General features: G+C 38.3%; 1 protein-coding gene across 1 annotated transcript in view; it reads right to left on the reverse strand.

Moving 5' to 3' along the window:
* PLEKHA7 (pleckstrin homology domain containing, family A member 7) overlaps positions 1–16900 on the reverse strand; it is a 67300-nt gene extending 50400 nt beyond the window's left edge. Inside the window, exon 1 of the mRNA XM_009874215.1 lies at positions 16830–16900. Within this exon, the coding sequence (XP_009872517.1) occupies positions 16830–16900 (71 nt within the window). The remainder of the gene's footprint in view (positions 1–16829) is intronic.
* Positions 16901–17275: the final 375 nt, after the last annotated feature.

Consider the following 17275-nt stretch of genomic DNA (forward strand, 5'->3'; position numbering starts at 1 on the left):
GACAACACTTTGGCTACATCTTTTATGTTATTTTTTTCACTTCGAGGATTAAGTGTCTGGATGTGGGAAGAAGGTTGCCTTTCACACTAGCATGCTTTTTTACACCTGTGAGGTAACACCCTGTAAAATAGGATACAAATGTGTGCAAACATAATAAAGACTAATGCAAGAAAGCAAGTCCAGCAAAATTTCTTGGCAAGCTTAAATTGCTAGTGTTGTTCTTCCAAACTGAACGCCATCTGAAAACTTGGACGTGCAAAACTAAATTCACTTGGAGATTAATTTTCCTATACCACTTAATCAAAATCTTTCTGCTCAGTTCTAAATCAGCGATGCTAATGCAATAGATTAAGTTCCAGACATGATAAGTGGCAACATTCATTCACCTCAAAGTACAACACTGGGAAGACATAACCACATTGTAATGCAAATTATTGCCAAATCAGAGGAAAAGGAGTACATGCAAGGAGACATGGGAAGGATGCGTACAGGGCTGAAAAATGCTCAGTGCCCAGGACAAAGTGAATTCAATGAAGTTGCCACTGAGGAAGGAAAAAGGAATTCACGAGAGTTCTATTAGAGGAACATTACCATTAGAGCTCGGAAATCACCTCAAACCAAAGGAAGACCGGACTAGCAAGAAACCGGATGTCCTCCAACAGGCACACGACACCGCAAAACACACAGCCCACATCACCGGCTTTTCACAGGACCTTCCCTTCGGCAAACCAAACTCTAAGGAAAGTCATAAAACAACTACAGGGATTGTCCTAATCCTGTACAACTGGGACATTCTCTTCTGTTCCTTGAGCTCCCAGTTGTTCCCTGGGGCTGGATGTACAGGTAATTCCAGCTCTCCAGCTAAATATCATGTCCTCTTCTTCACACAAGAACTAATGTACAACCATTATTATAATCATATTATAACCATATGTTATATTCATATACAATGACATAACTTTTACAATCAAGATCGCTATATATTCATAAATTCAAGAATCAAAAATGAAGCATTAACTGACCTATGAGATTCCAAACGGAGCAGACATTTGAAAATGCAGATATTCAGAATGCTGTATGCGGGGCGTTACCAACAGCAGCAGTTGCTTCTACAAATTAAATCTCAATGGTATCAATTAGCAGATTTCTCAATGGGATTCTCAATTCAGTCTTCACAACATCGCTTCTACTGCAACCTCCACAATACAACAGGCTCTTAAAAAACTTTCATCTTTATTTTTCGCAGGGTCTGTATTTACAGTATTATTTTGTAAATGAGAAGTTTCAGAAACTCCTACCTCCAAATAGAACAACGATGCTGCACCCAGATAGCTCCAGGCTCTCCTACCCCAATCTCTCTAAGCTATTCAACTCCAAGCAGGATTTTCCTTTTTGCACCACCTTTAGTCCAACCAGCCTGTCGTATCACTGTAGTTATCTTACACAAAAGGCACACATCTATAATTTGCTGACTGGATCACAAAAGAGTTTTGCTTCATATTGCATATATTCACTATACTACAAGAAACTTTGTTCTGAAGTACTTTAATTTATTTCTCTATAAATGACAAATGTCTATGTACATTCTATTCTCCTCTGTATCCATTTTATTTTCTGAGCCAGTACTCTGTACATTATTAGAATTAAAATGCCTAGAAATGACTCATCACACTAAAAGCTCTCTTCATGTAATTATAATGGGCATTATGACTGCAGTAACTGAAACTTTTTTGCTAGTAAGGAAAACAAAATGCTCATGCACAAACAACAGTTTAAAACAAACAAGCAGAATAACGATTAACCAGAAAGGGTACTGCCTTCATTACGAAGGAAAAAATATGCAGGAACAGAAGCCACAAGTTCCAAGGAACAGCAAAAGTTTTACAAGAGTGGAAAAATACCCTTTGCATAGCTGAGACCTATCAATGGTATCACCTGGAAGTCTAAATTACAGCACAGATTCTATTTAAATTACTTAACAGGCAAACAGATCAGTAAAAATGAAACTTGCAAAAAACTGGTATGTCATTTACCTACTACAATATAAAAACCGATTAAAGACATTCTTCAGTTACAAGCACTTCAAATGGGACAACTTGCATTGTGTTTGCAGATTTAAGACCAAAGGCACAAAGCAGTATCTCTCCTTTCGCCAGTCTGTAAAGGTTTCTCAGGAAGCTTTTGTGAAAACTCATCTTAAGAAACAATAGTCATTGGATGAGTTAAAACAGAGAGAGGTTCTACTTATAGAACGTATAGGAAAAAATATATTTAAAGCTTAAAATGCAGTTAAAAATTGCAAGTATAAGTCTAAACTGACTTTTCCAACACAATCTTCCATAAAGTTTCTGTGCATACAAATCTTTACAATCCAACGCTATCCTTTTCGCATATGATCCATTAAAACTTACCAACCCAAACGTGTTACAAGTGAAAAAAAAGCAGTAAATAGAACACTATATATACAGACTGTACATGCATGCACATAAGAACTTCTAGGCTGACATGCACACACACCCTTGCTGTGAAAGGAAAGAGTATTAGAGAATAATTCAATATACAGGACCTGCAGGGTTCAGCAAGCTCTAACCAACTGCCTCAGCTAATAGTTCCTGTGAATTTTGGCTCTTCTCAACACAGCAGGGCAAAAAAAAAGCAATTAGCAATGATATTTCACATGGCTCTTAAAGAGAACCTGCTGAAACAAAGCCACCTGGACACTATTTCTTTATAAAAAACCAGATTAAACGCAGTATTTTGAATGCCCAGTAAAGAAATCCTATTTCGTCCTGGAATCCTTTCCGCAAGATTGTAAATGTTCATAATGGAGCTCTCAGCAGCAATTACTCACTCTGAAGTTGTCACTCAGCTGTCACCATGACAACAATAAAAACCTTTTCACGCCTAGCGAAGACAATAGGAATTTTAATTACTGACATTCATTCTGCTGACGGTTCGAGTGAAACAAAATTCTACTCTAAAAACCACACAGTTTAAGATTTCAAGAAAAACACAATCTTTTCCCCTCAGATGTCCTGCTCTTTCTAAGTTTTTTCCCCTATGTTTGGATTTCACAACTGACTATGAATTTTAGGATGGCTGGCAGAATTCTTCTCATGTCAATGCAGACTCAGTTTCCTAAGTCACTGTAGTAGGAAACCTCAGCTGTTTATCAGGGACTGACCTACCCAAGTGTCCCCCCGGATGGATTAACTGCAAACCACAGGACGCAAAGCCGTCAGCAAAGCATCTCATGTCTTTTCCAGCTGCATGCAAGATTTTAGTCGCGGGGAAAAATAAAGACAATTTTAAGTCCTGTTGTGGATCTTTTATAAATAATATTCTAGATGCTGTTCGGAAAAAAACCACATCACCAAAAAATCCCAAACAAAACAAAAAAAAACCCCAATGCAAAGCCATCATGTTTTGTATCTTGCAGATTCTTAAACATAAATCCCTAACTTGGACAGGGCTATTCATTAGTCACACTGTGCATAAACAATCCTGGAGATTAGTAAATTGTTTCGGTTCCCTTATAAAACTCCACAAGGGGATAAGAAGAGGAGCACTTGGTGGTAACTGTTCTCCATTCTACCACAAAACACAAATTACTGGAGTTATTTCGTATAAGCACCTGGCAATGTTTCTCTCTAGCAGGCTGGCAAATGCATACAGCCTGATAAACTCATAACTTGCTACTATTTATAGCTGTTCATATAGTATAGCCTACCATCAGAAAATAATATTCGAAGTATATTTGGAACATCATGTTAGATCAAAGAACAGAAAGAAAAGAATTGCTTCTTGGCCATGACACGTCCTATCAGCAAACAGAAAAAAAACCACCCTCCTATGATGGTAAGAACATATAAATGAAGATAAGAAATGCAAAATGGTAGAAAAACTAGTATTTATACAGATTTCAGAGTATGCACTTTGCACAGAAATTTTATAATATACAAATAAGGGATTGAATCAGTTGCAAATGTAGTTGGACTGCTCAGGCATCAAGGACATTTGTTTACACCACAAGAAATCAACCATCAAAAACTGGACCACTAGGCATGTATATTTAGATTACGCAAATGGATTCATACAGAATATATGCTATTCTAATCAGTTAAGATAGTGTTAGGATTCTTTCTCCTACATTTTTTTAAACCATGCATACCTATTTGAACTTAACAGCTGCATTCATATGGATTCTTAAGTATTCACAGATGCCAAAAAGCCATTCTGTTATACACTGCTCCGTACATTTAGGGAGATAGAAATGTGTGTAACCTTCACAGAACATGTGAATAGATGCCATTCTCAGTCCCTTGCTTGTAACACACAGTGAACGAGAATGGACTCCAATTCTCCAGGACACAAACCCTAGATGAACATTTTAAGCAGAGCCTTAACGTGATGAACAGCAACACACAAAGCAACACCAGAAAAGCACAAAGGAACAAAGAAAAGTTACTTATCCTACTATTACAGGATGTCCTGAATAAGAAATACGGATTCAATCTAGAAAAGCACTTCTCGTGGAAGATTCATAAAACAACTATTAAGGAAGGACCCTTGGAATGCATTAATACTGAAAAGCACCAAGTTTAATGAAGAGAACAGAAACGCGCTCGATAACAGCAAGATCTTCACATCAATGAGACAGCAGTGTTACATGGAGAATCGTGAATTCATCACTGATCTCTTGAAAGGAAAGAGACATGAGAGGAAGCATGACATTGAGTGGTTTCAAAACTAAAGTCAGAACCAAACATACAGCTTCACAACCAGCACACTTAGTGGGCTTAATCAGAAGTACTGGAAGTGCAGCACTGAAGCAAAGTATTTCACAAGCACTACTAAAGCCTCTAATCCGTCTCAAAGCTGTCATCTCATAAACTTTTTTTGCAGCAAGTTATCTACTGCTGCAAAGTCATTAGAAGAACACAGATGGGGAGAGAAAGAGCAGTACCTGTTAAGAAGTCCATTGCCATTGATACTCTATGTAAAAAAAATATTGCCTCAGTATTTAATTTCCTATGCAGTTGAATGGTTTGGTTTGTTACTTTTTCTAAATCAAGGGCATCATTTCTATTGTCATCCAGGATTCATTAAGGCACTCAATCAAGTAGCAAAGGACAGAAAGCAGAGTTGACTATTCTCAGAAAATAGATGCATCTTTTTCCATAGGAAAAGTGTCCTTCTATGAAAAGTTAGTGTTGAATTACTTATTGCTGCAAGGGCCAGAAGTGGCAGGGAGTCAAAGCCCTTTATTTCTGCACATTGTTCCAAATCATGACCAAGCAACACATCGTGCTGATTGCCTTTACAAAACACACCACTTAACAACGGCAGGCTTATTCACACAATAGCAAGTTCTACAGGCAGAATGTTCTAAATGAGCCCAAGAAATATTCTAGCATGTACATTGATTAGAAAAATCAACTACATAAAAAGCCATAGCATTAATAACCGGTATTTGCTTAAATCATCACACTACAGAAGTTAATGATCAAAACCTGTAGATGCTTATCACCAGCGCTTTTTAAGAAGTGCCAGAAGTAGCTACTTGTCTGACAGCGGGGCCCTCGCAGCTGTGCTTATCAGGAAGAAATACAGAGATGCACAAGTTACTCATGTTCCAGCCCACCTGATCTGTTAAGATGCAGTGGACTTCTCTTCAACAATGGATAAGGTTTTCTACTGCAGCAAAATAAAAAAGGGTCAGAATTCAAGATGAACAACTCACACTGTGATAATGGCTTTGGAGTGGGTTTGTATCTTTAGATATAACCATTAAAACGGCAATAAAAATAACAAGATTTATACACACATATGCACACTTCCATCTCATAGATTATTTCTCCTTTTGGCACTAAAGTTCGTTCCCATGTTATTGAAAGCTTAAAGAGTACTACAAGTCAGGAGAGAAAGAAGTGATCTTAGCTGCCCAGAGATTTACTATATCTTTAATTAACTAAAAATGAAGCATTCCTGAAAATCATATCTTAAAATAAAGGAACAAACTTTCATCCTGCCAACTACCCAATTATTAGCTTAAATCATTCTAAACATTTTGCTGGCTATCTTTAGCACTTTGATTCGCACCTTAACCATTTCCATCTATGTAACACATCAAAGGGAGAGGAAGAAGGATTCCATTACTGCAGTCTTTGGCTCTCCTCTGGTCTGGGAAACAGATCTCATCTATTAGCAATAGCTAATTACATTTGTGCTCTACAACACTTTTATGCTAGATTCCTTATACCTAAAAGTCTGATAAAATTATGAAGTGATGGAAGCCAGTATCAACAATCAACATGCACTCATAATAGTAAACTAAAAAAGAGCCGGTACGTAATTTCAATTTGATTTGTTGAATTATATAGCCCTCATATTTGGCAATTCACCAAATCCTATAAATGCTGCAATTTGTACTATGCACAAAAGCACTTAAGTTCTATTGTATTAGAAAGAAAAACACTAGTTTTACTAGTAGAAAGGAGTAGTGACTCAGAAACAATAGCTTCCAGATGCCAGTAATATTATTCACATTAATCAGATTATCTACTTATACCATAACGACTACTGAAATTATTTCAGTCGTCTCGTTTTCGTGAAAGACCCTAAATGTAAAAAACTTCCAAATTCACAGACATCAGGATACATGTTACACAAGGCAAGTAGCATATTAGGAGCAAAATATAAATACTAGACTTCAAAGGGTTTGCACCCTTTCTAATTTTTAGATTTTAAAGGGTGCAAAATTTCCGCATGTGGTACAATTTTAAGGAAAGCTAGACTTAGAGATCTCCACTTTCCAACCAGTGCATTTAATGATCAGCAGGTTAACAACAACCACTCGACCAAAGGAGTTGTAGCTACTATTCAAACTGGGCTTAATATGCTACACATGATGCAACGAGAAGCTGAATAAACTGTCAGAAAAACAAATAGCATGAGGACATTCACACCTGGAAAAACAGCCGCTGAAGAGATAATAGTTTAAAGATAATAGAGCAGAGAATGAATTCATGTATTGGGACAAAACTACTCTTCAGAACTAACTAAGCAACAGCGTTGCTTCAAGGAACCTAAGCCCAAGCACTTCCTGACCCATCCAATACCCAAGAAGAATAAATGCTGCAACTTACCACATTATTTCTATTGCTTCCAACTTCTAAAAATTCAGTCATAATAAAAAAAAAAAATAATAAAGAGATTATGGGAGTATGCTTGTGAATTTTGATATATCATAGTCTACTCAAATTTAAGTTGAATCTAGAAAGAGTAAAGAATATTTTTGGAAGAATATTTTAATATGTTAATATTAGTGAACTACACAGGAAGTTTCATTCAAATCACCGCAGTAGGTAGGCTGGAAACTTACTAAGTACAAACATTCAGTAGCTTAGTTGTTAGGAAAATTGACGTTTTAAAACGTAAAATTATGGCATTTAAGCAACTGAGGTTTTCAGAACAGCTTGTGCTTAAAAATAAGGGGCTTATCTCTAGGAGCTTTTAGCATCCGAAATACAGCAAATCAGGACCCAGCAGGGTGAGAGTGGGCAGAGAAGAATATAGAGAGAAAGGACAGTGGAGTGAAATCAAGAGCCATGGTGCACAGCAACAGAAAAGTTTACATTAGCAAATTCACTGCAGATTTGCTTAATGTTTTCAGCACATGGAAATAAGGCAGGCCCAGCATTTAGCAGCAATAAATTCATAAAAGAAAAACATTCTGCTGGTGAAGGAACATAGAAGACACGTAAGGCATTAATAGATCGGTGCTGCTTTTCCTCAGTTGGAACAATTTTGAATTTTGAACTGAGATTTTAGTGTTACAAGTTAACATACACCACATACTAAACATTCGGCATTTTATCCATCTATGGTGACACAGTGCATGGAGAAAATAAACCTGCCTGCAAGGTTTCCACTTGAAAGGCCAGAATCGAAACAAAAAATTAACTGCATCTTTCCCCATCCAAAAGCTGTATCAACACTTGCTACTGTTCTTCAGAAGAATTCACAAAAGCTGGAGTTAAAATAACAAATTATCTTGTCGACACACCTGAAAATCTAATTAAAATCCAGTTGACCCACAAGACAATACACATGCATCTCTTAATCGATACACACCTGCTGACTTTTCATTAGTGTGAACAACTTATAACAGAGAAACTCTTATGAGCAACGTTTCCCGATCTCTGACATCGCCCAGAACCCGCTTTCCCTCACATTGTGCCAGCAAAAGACAAAGACTCCACAACTATGGGTAATGCTCCAAATTTATCTTTTACTTCCCTTCAGGCAACTTTGAGAGCAATGGAAAAGACAGAATGGCTGTAGGAAAAGGAAGGGAAACACTCTAGCCTTTACCTGAAAGGGGCAAGAAGGAGGGAAAGAAAATCAGTGAAAGCCAAAATAGACTGAGAAAGACAAGTCAAGTGATTTTTCAGATCAGTATTAAGTGGATAATTTTACACACACAGAGTTACAAATTCTGTAAACCAGGGCATATTTCAAATCTAGAAATCTTACCTAGTCAACGGCGTAAACCAAATCAGTTTTATTAGAGCCACATTTGAATAGACTTAAACAGAGGGAGTAACTTGGTAAGAAGCAAGAGTGGGGACAGAGTTAATGACACGTCTTAAAGCAAGAAAGACAAGCTTGAACTTGATGCAGTTTAACAGGAGAGCCAAGAAACGGATTTTTTAAATGGATGAAGTAGTTACAGCAGCAGGTAAAATGTGGATTACTTCCACAGGAGTAAGGAAGAGGAGAGAAAGCGCTACAAGAGCTCTAAGAAGTTACAATAACCCTGCAGAGGCACAAGGGCCCTAACAGGACCCTTGTAAATCCTTGTAAAAAGGGAAAACGGATAGGTCTTCAACATTTTAGGGAAAGGGGCAACAAAGTGCAGGCATAGCTGGAATTTGAAGGTAAAACAAGGCAGAGATGCCGTCCCACTTTAGGAGAAGGCCATAGCCACAGGGAAGATACAACTACCCTCAGCAATGTCTCAGCAAACAAAACTGAATTGTGCAACACCCAGGAGTTTCCAAGGAAAGAGCCTAATTCACAACAAAGTTTGAAAATGTCACAGGTCTTAATTGCTGAGAAAGCGCCCTGTGCCGGCTGCGTCATCACTTGGGGCAAGTCTTGCCCCAGGCAGCCGGGCAGTCGGTCAGCGCCCTCGCACCCTCCCCATCCAAGGTCACCAACTCAGCCATCGCAAACTTCTCCACCATGTTTGTTTCCAGCACTTATGAGTCAACGAGACCTCTCAGAGGAGCTGAAATCCTGATGTAAATTTTGAAAAGGCTGGCACCATCAGCATTATCTGCATTGCAGTTGTCTCAGCAGCGTACAGCCACAGGACTGACCGTTCATTGCAAATAAGCATCTGTAATTTAAGATGGTTCTTGTCAGCATGTGAGGAAGTAGTCTATTTTTTGCAAACAATCTAAAAATGGAATATATAAGTATCCATTTATTAAGTGCTCGAATTTATGCTCATTTTCTGCAGGAAAATGTCCTTCAAATGTATTGCAGGACTCATGAAGCTGGATTAACAATGTCATAAATCATGGACCTGCCAAAATAACAGCATAAAAAAGTGAGAGCCTGAACATAATCTACATTGTATTTGAATAGATATTATCTATATTTAACAATTTGTTATAATTCAAACATCAGCTGACTCTTATTCAAATTTCAACATAAATCACTATATTGGTTATAATTTTCCCTTAGTTAATTGTTTTAAAAATAACTTTTAAGCTTCTGCAATGCCCTCATTTCTGATTTAATAAGTTTTGAATTTGCATAAAGGAGAAACTTGCAAATTTATGCCAGTGCTTCTATTTTTTTTCCCCAAACCAACCTGTAACCAATTCCCAGTTTACATTTCTCAAATTATCAACTAAATGCTGTGCAAGTTAGGACCATTTCTAAGACCATCCTTTAAACTGTGGGGTTTATTACAAGTTAGTGTTTCCTTTATGTATATTTGAAAGGATAACATTTCTCTCTAGGCTCAATTTCTAAGACACAAAGTTAGTTTTCATATTTCGTTTCAAAGCCAATGTATTACAGGTGTAAACTTTCAGCGTGTTATAAGACGGTTCTTTGCTGTGCATTTTGCTGCATAACCTGACCCTCAACCACAGCAGGCAAATCTCAGAAAACCTCCAGACACATCCCTGTAAGGATTTTGAAAGGATCTAAGGTGTCTCCAGGCAGCTTCAGCTCCAAAAGAAGCAATCACAGTGTAACTCTTGGGAAGCACAGTACTGAACTAAGAACTATGATAATTCGTTAACTTAATCCGTAAGCAGATTAGTCAACTGCTGAGGTAGAAACGGTAACAGAAAGGAGAGAACTGAAAGGAGTTCGGAACAACCATCACCAGTCAGGAAACCACGTTAGCGTATATTTACACCAACAGAGCACACGTGCACAAAGTCCTCTGAAACAAGAAAATTAATGCACAATGTTCCAAAAATAAAGAAACAAACTGCCCTTTTATGCCGAGATCCTCAGAATGATGAAAGTACAAAAGTTTTTACATCTGAATCTCTAGGTACACCAGACACTTTCCTTTTTTTATAATGAAGAATATCTTAGAAAATAGCTGTTAAGAAAAAAGTAACACAGAACTTGTTGTAACTGGTTCTGCTGGGCAAACGACATTTAGAAGAACTACAATTACATTTCTGAGCATAAGAGCCTGAAATACCAGATATCATAAAATAAAAAAAATAAATATTCAAAGTTTCAGTCAGAATTAATTAGAAAATTAAGTAGTCCACATCAGAGCTACTGCTTTGCATCACATGGAGTTTATACTTCTGTCTCCTTTTAAGGACGCTTAATAGATAACATTATGATAATGCTCACATTTTTCATCAGAGTTTCCTCTTTTCTGACAGAATGATTTATAATGAATTGTTGCAATGTGCCACGCATTCATCCGATTACACCCACACCAGCAAGTGGAACCGGAGCCACGCTAGGAATGTGGAAAGAGACCTGAGGAGCCAGCAGGAAACATGGGTTAAGCAAGCCAGAAGTGAGACACACGCCTCAAGAAGGCAGTGCCCAGCACAGCCCAACACAGGCAAAACCAGCAACGTGCCGCTGCCACCAGTTTCACCAGTGCTCCGCTGAACGCTGGGACAGCAGCACCACACTCGCAGTTTCACAGCTGGTGCCGTAGATCCCAAGGGTGCCACCTGGGGGATAGTCACCCAGAGCTGAGGCTTCTCATCTCTGGTTCTGACATGTCAAAATTGGGGAGACTTTTTTTTTTTTTTGTAAAGAAACAAGTGAATAAAATAGAGCGAAGAAAAAAATAACAGGTAGGAGATAAGCAAGAGAGAAGAGACTTCCCACATCAGAGGTGTATCAGAGGCACTTTTCAAAAAAAAGCCTTCTCACCCAGCTCCACTTCTCCAAGGAAGCAACCGAGGAACGCCGCGCAGGCAACGCAACACCAGCCCACACCTTCAGCAACATCTCTCATTCGTGATTTTGTGCTTGTATCTTCCGGACAAAACTTAAGAGACGTGATCTTGCAACCTGTCTCATCGTTAATAGTTTTCCTATCATTTTTGTCTTCTCAGAGAGCAGTCTGTACTTAAGATTTACTCCCTTCAAGCAAAACTCTTTTTTCAAGTTCAATCTTGCTTAATGAGTTACTTTTTATTATGTGAAGCTTTTTAATTCGTTGTTTGTTCTGTCAAGCCCAAATAACTGCTGACATTCTAATCAGGAGGCCCTTGGAAAAAAAAAGGGGGTTTTCTTGCTTAAAAGCAATCTTTACATTTGCCTGTAAAGCAATTATATCATGTTTAAGCCATTTTAATATGAAAATAGCCTGCCCACATTTTAAACATTGCAGAGGATAAAAAATATATAAAACTGTTCTCTTCAGATTTTGATTGTTCCTTCTCTTACTCAAACCTGAATATATTCCTTCTTAGACAGAAAGGACACAGCTAGTGATAGTAGCACCATCTTTCTTCACCAGTTCTTCCCAGGAATTATCCATCTAAAAAGCAGAGACTGATCTTCCTCTCCTAATACGAACGCTAAATTTTATTGTAGGCATATATAAAACCCAAATTCTATGGGGAAACAGCTTCTAAGGCCAGCTTGAATTTAGCACATCATGTTCTCGCACATATTTTGTCAATCTTATCAAAATTCTCCTCTTCTCTCTATAGGGTAAAGGGACAACTTTGAACCAACAAAGAACAAAAAATACAGAAACTTTTGCTCAACTGATTTAGAAATTCCAAGAAAAATCCCCATCACACACATTCATACTGCTGAATACTGAGAACTGCAATATTATGTAGATACTCAGGACTTCAGTTAATGCTACAAAAAAAGTAAATATTCTAATATATTTTTTGTTATATTGATTGCTATTTTCCTGGCCTCATTATTTCTCAAAGGTTTTAGTTTAACTAAACTTGCGAGATTATGCTACAAAGAAAACTCAATACTTGTTTTGTTTCTTTAAGAGCACTCACTGTCTCCTAACGCTCTACAACATGGAGAGGATCACGATTTACTCCTCTATCTACAACACAGCAGCATTTAACTTCTTTTTTAATTTAAGAAATAGATGCTAATTAAAGACCAACTTTTGAAGTTGGCAGCGGTTCCCTTCTCAGAAGAAAATCAGCAGCTTAGTGCTCCAAGATCTCTCTTTCCAACCCTAAGCGCTGTCAGTTTGTTGCTCAGTTTCATCTACAGTAACTTCTTTACAGTATTGCTATGACCGGATGGGATCTGCATTACGGCACTTGGAATCAATTGCACAGATGCCATTAATTTTCACACACTGAATTCACAAAATTACAAGTTTTCACTCTCCTCCACTGCATAGTCTTCTTTAGTTTTTTCCTTCTCTTGTTTATCAGACAGAAAAAGTGTAAGAGCCTGCACGATTCCAAGGACGTTCTGATCTGAACAGCAGCCCTTTGTTGCGAACAGAGTTTCCATGAACACCCCTGGAAAATGGAAATCCAGTATTACAAAGGGCTGCAGAAGGTTCTGATGTTGGCTAGGCCAAAGGATTGTGACAGTCCTAGCAAACCCTAAGAACCGTTTTGCTACTTTGAATGTAACCACCGAAAACGGTAAGATCTCCCCACTGTGTACAACACCGTGTCTTGACCCCTACACATCTGTATCAGAAACAGGAAGATTCTTTCTAAAGAGCAATCTTCATATGAAGAGTATTCACAGTCCACCAGCAGAACTCTACCTTACAGTAACACCAGTAATGGCTCCACACCTGAAACGGGGCTGGGTGTAACCACTGAAAACGGTAAGATCTCCCCGCTGTGTACAACACCCGTGTCTTGACCCCTACACATCTGTATCAGAAACAGGAAGATTCTTTCTAAAGAGCAATCTTCATATGAAGAGTATTCACAGTCCACCAGCAGAACTCTACCTTACAGTAACACCAGTAATGGCTCCACACCTGAAACGGGGCTGGGTTTTGTAGTACCTCATGTTCCTGGGTGAGCAGAGACGTAACTCCTCCTACTCAAAGAAAAATTAAAATATCTTCCTACTCAAAACTAGTTCCAAATGGATATTTTTGAGGCAAAGAAAAGACGACAACCGTTTTCTAAAATAGCTACAGTCTGCGCAAATCCTAGTGGAGCTGAAAGCTCTGGCTTCTCCTGTCAGACACGGCTAGGATACTAGATATCTTCCTTTTTGCCAAATAAAAACTCATAAGGCTACCATCTTCTCCTCTAGCAGCCTACAGCAATGAGAAATAGCAAAATATCCTTACAAAAAAGGTGTGTTGCCACAGCAGGGTAACTGGGAAAAAGATGAGGTCAGCCTTTGCAAGCTCTGCCAGAGAAAACTTCATTCTTAATCTCTACTCATTGAGCTTATGAAAACCAAAGCATGACAAGCGTGCTTTTGGCTACCACTTGAACTCTAACCACCAGTACTAATTTTACATTTGCTGCTACTTCTCTTCAAGTACAGGAATCACAGATGGTAATATTTTCTTTGCATTTATATATTAAATACTAAACCTGTCAAAAAAATCAAAGCTGATAAATCACTTGAGGAAGTGTTTTTCAATCACATGGAGTATTTTCTACAACTCAGATCTAGATTAGATCTTTTATGTTGTGTCACAAAGGAAACAACAAGAAATTTGTTACCAATGTCAACACAAATTTTATTAATCCTCAAATTTTGTCCAAATATGGAAAGCTGCCAAAAAACTCCAAATCTGCTTTGCACAGATACGAAAAATTAATTACAATATGACTCAAAAGCATAGTCCCCAAGATGAACTCCTGATTTACGCATTTCAATAATTCACAGCCAACCAAGAGACCCCGTTCTGGAGACTCTATCTTGGTCACCTCTTTGACAAACAATGTTCCAAGCAATCTTTAGGAAATCATAAATGAACAAAACGCTGATTGCACACTCCTCCTGAACAGGCTATCCTCTATACTTTGGGCCACATTTCCACAAAAATATCATACCAGAACTCCTTATGTGTAACAGAAAACACAATCCATTCCAAACCCCAATTCCAGTGATAATTCTGATCACTAGAGAATTTATCTTAGTCTACACAAAAGATGAATTTTCCTGAAGACAGAGCTTTTTGAGAACTCTGTTCAAGACTTTTACGCCATCCCAGCTGCAAGCCACATTAGATTAACGTCTCTGCCAACATACAAATTTAGCATAATGTACACTAACCCTTCCCACTCCACAGAGATCACAAGCCAGGTATGATAAACAGTAGTCTCACTGCCTATTTATTTTACTGGAAACTCTTCACTCACCAGGATATGCCAACTAGAGTGGAAGAAAAATCCTAGTTCAGTCCTGTCTCTGTAAACTATATTGATTCCAAGACAGAAACAGATACATGTTACTATTCTGAAATAAGACTGTGCACTGAGGGTGAGCTCTAAAATGACTGCAGGAATGCTAATTTTACATAGTTGGAGCTGCCAAGTTATCAGCGGTTGTACAGAACGTAAAGAATTTCTCTTTATAGGTACCGGAATAAAAACAAGAGTCGCAAAGTTGGAACGACTTAGTGATGAAAGGAAGTAATCCACCCAATTCTACATATATAAAACAAGATTTAATAATCCCAGTTGCTTATTACAGATACTAATTATCTTATCTGAAAATTATTAAACACGAGCTTCATTGAAATACAGAATAACTATTCAAAAGCACATAAGAAACAGAGAGGAGGGAATTATAAAACAAAATGCAGTTAAACAATAGAGATCCAAAAGTTCAGGAACTTCAGTCTATCTCTTTTCACTACAGAAAGGTGAGGACTCGGAATTCACTCACAAGACCTTTGTTCTGTCCCTCTGTGGAAACCAGGCTGTTGGGTGGCAGGCTCTGGACATTTTGATCTTAAGGAGTAGGAGTGAAAAGGTGTGTGTTTGACAAAGCATCCAACATACTTTAGGGATGAGAACGTTTTTACGTCAGCTGCCATTTACTGAATTTCTGTTGTCTTTGATTTCCAGCTTATTCATGCCTATTAACACACAAAAAAAGAAAAGCCCTGCAAAAAAGGAGAAAGACTGCTAGACTTCAGCATCCTCCAAAGTTAGGCCAAAGGACAACAACCATGAGCAATCGCTGTGGCTGACCTCTGAATGGCGAACTGGTTTCAACAGAACCCCGCTGGTACCGTTGACCAGCCAGCCTGGCAGTGCGGAGGGATACAAACACCCAGCTGAGTGCAGGCACTTCTTGCAAGAAACACACACAAAAGTGGTTTAATGAACACTCTGCAGAACCACTTCGGTTTCTATTCACAAGTGACTGCTGCCACTGCAGCCTTACAAAACTAACCCCCAGCACTGCGTGTGCTGCAGTTTATGAAGATTATTTGTCAAGTTCATTCACTGGATATGAATGTGTTAATAATTAACTTACTCTCTTATCCTGCTCTTTAAATGTGTTACAGAAAGATGAGTAATAGCACAGAACTCCTGTTCCAACTCTGATTTTCCCCTCCCTCTGTTACTGTTGCAGCATGAAAGGCAGGGACTTCAGCTTTAGACACAATAAACAGCGATTGCATTCCTTTATTAAGGTGTGCCAGAAACCTGAGATGTTTCAGCCAAAGAAGTATTGTAACACGTTCCCTCTAATTATTATGCAATATTAGTCTTCCACAGCAAGAACAGCAATTTCACGGTTAGAATCCAACCCACTCACTAGGAAACTGTTATACAGCCCTCTCAGAAGGAAGGATTTTTAATAGAACAGGAAGAAGCTGGTATGACCAAGCCTTATCACAACGCGAACATTTCTCAGCTTTACTCACGTGCACATTTTTTGTGAATTGTCTTAAAAGCATAATGATACTAAGTACTTTTATTTACCTTACACAATTCTGCATGAAAAGACCTAAAACTATTCATGCTTCCAGAAACCTGTATAATATCCATTTCTCAACACTATAGATATTCAGTTGCTCTGAATACACATAACTCTTTGAAAAAATCTCCAAGGTTACAACTTCAAGGTAGAAAAAACTCCCAAAATATTTAGCATGCTAAGAAATAAAAAAATATTTGCTTTAAATAAATGCAAACCTAACATAAAATCAGGCACAAAGCATTCTAAAACTGTATTTATGGTTTTTGGCTTCTGGATTCTCCAATTTTGTATTTTTTTTCAGAGAACAAAGAAACAGAAACAAAATAATCTGTTAACACAAGCACTGTGCTACAGCTCTATGGGCAAGTGCCTTAAAAGATAAAACTGAAAACACGGTATACCTGCATGACACCTGGTAGAATGGATATCCCGGTGGAGGAACAGAGTTTGAAAATCCAGACTGACTCGACATCGCCTTCAGGTATCGTATCCACTTAAATGGCTTCTGTATTCCATATGTTAATTCCTTGCCAAAAAAATAGGTACGTACACATCCATCTGTACAGTTGCTCAAAGCTAACTAAAGAGAAACGAAGCACACGTTACAAGGTCTTGAAGATCCTGCCTGCATTTCAAACTGCTTCCTCGGGAGTGAAATTCCTAAAAGCCAACACCCTCGTGACATCACGTACTACAAACTCATAAACATGCAATCCCTTCAGTAAAGCGAGGGCAGCCCATCGGTGTTCACTCGGCACAAAATCCTGCGCCGCATTCTTGTAGAAAACACGGTGCCTTTCAGGCTGGCGCGAGGCAGGGCGAGCGGCTGGGTCCCACCACACCCCCG

Source organism: Apaloderma vittatum, unplaced genomic scaffold (assembly GCF_000703405.1).
Source record: "Apaloderma vittatum isolate BGI_N311 unplaced genomic scaffold, ASM70340v1 scaffold3778, whole genome shotgun sequence".
Lineage (NCBI taxonomy): Eukaryota > Metazoa > Chordata > Aves > Trogoniformes > Trogonidae > Apaloderma > Apaloderma vittatum.